We start from the raw sequence: 1,015 nt of genomic DNA, 5'->3' as shown, positions 1-1,015 counted from the left end.
AAAGTTACCAGGTGTGTGTCCCCCAAATGTTACCTGGTGTCTCTCCAGCAAAGCTTCGGCCCCCGTCACGTCCCTGGCCAGTTCGTCGGAGGAGACGAGCGCCATCATGCTATTGATCCAGCTGGTCAGGTCTCTGTGGGGAGAAACATGGCCGCCCTCAGGGCTCTGTCTTCTTATCTCTCACTCACCTACGCCAAACTTACACTGCCCTTAGGGCTTTGTCTTTGGCTCACCTACGCCGCCCTCAGGGCTCCGTCTTTGGCTCACCTACGCCGCCCTCACTCACAAACGCCGCCCTCAGGGCTCTGTCTTTGGCTCACCAACGCCGCCCTCAGGGCTCTGTCTGTGGCCCTCACCTACGGAGCCCTCACTCACCAACGCCGCCCTCACTCACCAACGCCGCCCTCAGGGCTCTGTCTTTGGCCTTCACTCACCAACGCCGCCCTCAGGGCTCTGTCTTTGGCCCTCACTCACCAACGCCGCCCTCACTCACCAACGCCACCCTCAGGGCTCTGTCTTTGGCTCACCTACGCCGCCCTAAGGACACGAGTTCCTTACAAGTCTACACCACAGGCCACTGTAACTGGAAACACAAATTCCTACCCGCTGCCACCCCCTGTTACCCGCTGCCACCTCCTGTTACCCGTTACCCGCTGCTCCGAGGTGCCATTACAAACACTATTCCTTCTGCCTTCTTCAAGGCCAAGTGTTTCCTACTCTTCATACTATAAAAGAGCAATTTCTTTCCAGCTTGGGCCTACTTTCCACCATGAAGAGGTAGAGAGAGCAAGGAGTTAGTGCTGTAAGGAGTGAGGACTTACCTGTAGTCACTGAGGAACCTCTGCAGGTCGTAGGCGTCCAGGAGTTTGACTTTGCGGGCGTCAGCCTGGAACAAACACACACAAAAGACTTGAGCTCACCAAACATACGGCTGTCTTACATAGCAAACATACGGCTGTCTTACATAGCAAACATACGGCTGTCTTACATAGCAAACATACGGCTGTCTTACATA

The 1,015-nt window shown here is 55.4% G+C and overlaps 1 protein-coding gene across 1 annotated transcript in view; it reads right to left on the bottom strand.

Annotated features, from left to right (window-relative positions):
• LOC101860938 (spectrin alpha chain-like) overlaps positions 1–1,015 on the bottom strand; it is a 66,911-nt gene that overhangs the window by 11,007 nt on the left and 54,889 nt on the right. The window contains 2 exon segments of the mRNA XM_035973290.1: positions 9–133; positions 822–886. Of these exon segments, the coding sequence (XP_035829183.1) occupies positions 9–133; positions 822–886 (190 nt within the window).

The sequence above is a fragment of the Aplysia californica genome, unplaced genomic scaffold, assembly GCF_000002075.1.
Source record: "Aplysia californica isolate F4 #8 unplaced genomic scaffold, AplCal3.0 scaffold01104, whole genome shotgun sequence".
Classification (NCBI taxonomy): Eukaryota; Metazoa; Mollusca; class Gastropoda; order Aplysiida; family Aplysiidae; genus Aplysia; species Aplysia californica.
This window is presented reverse-complemented; position numbering and strand designations above follow the sequence as displayed.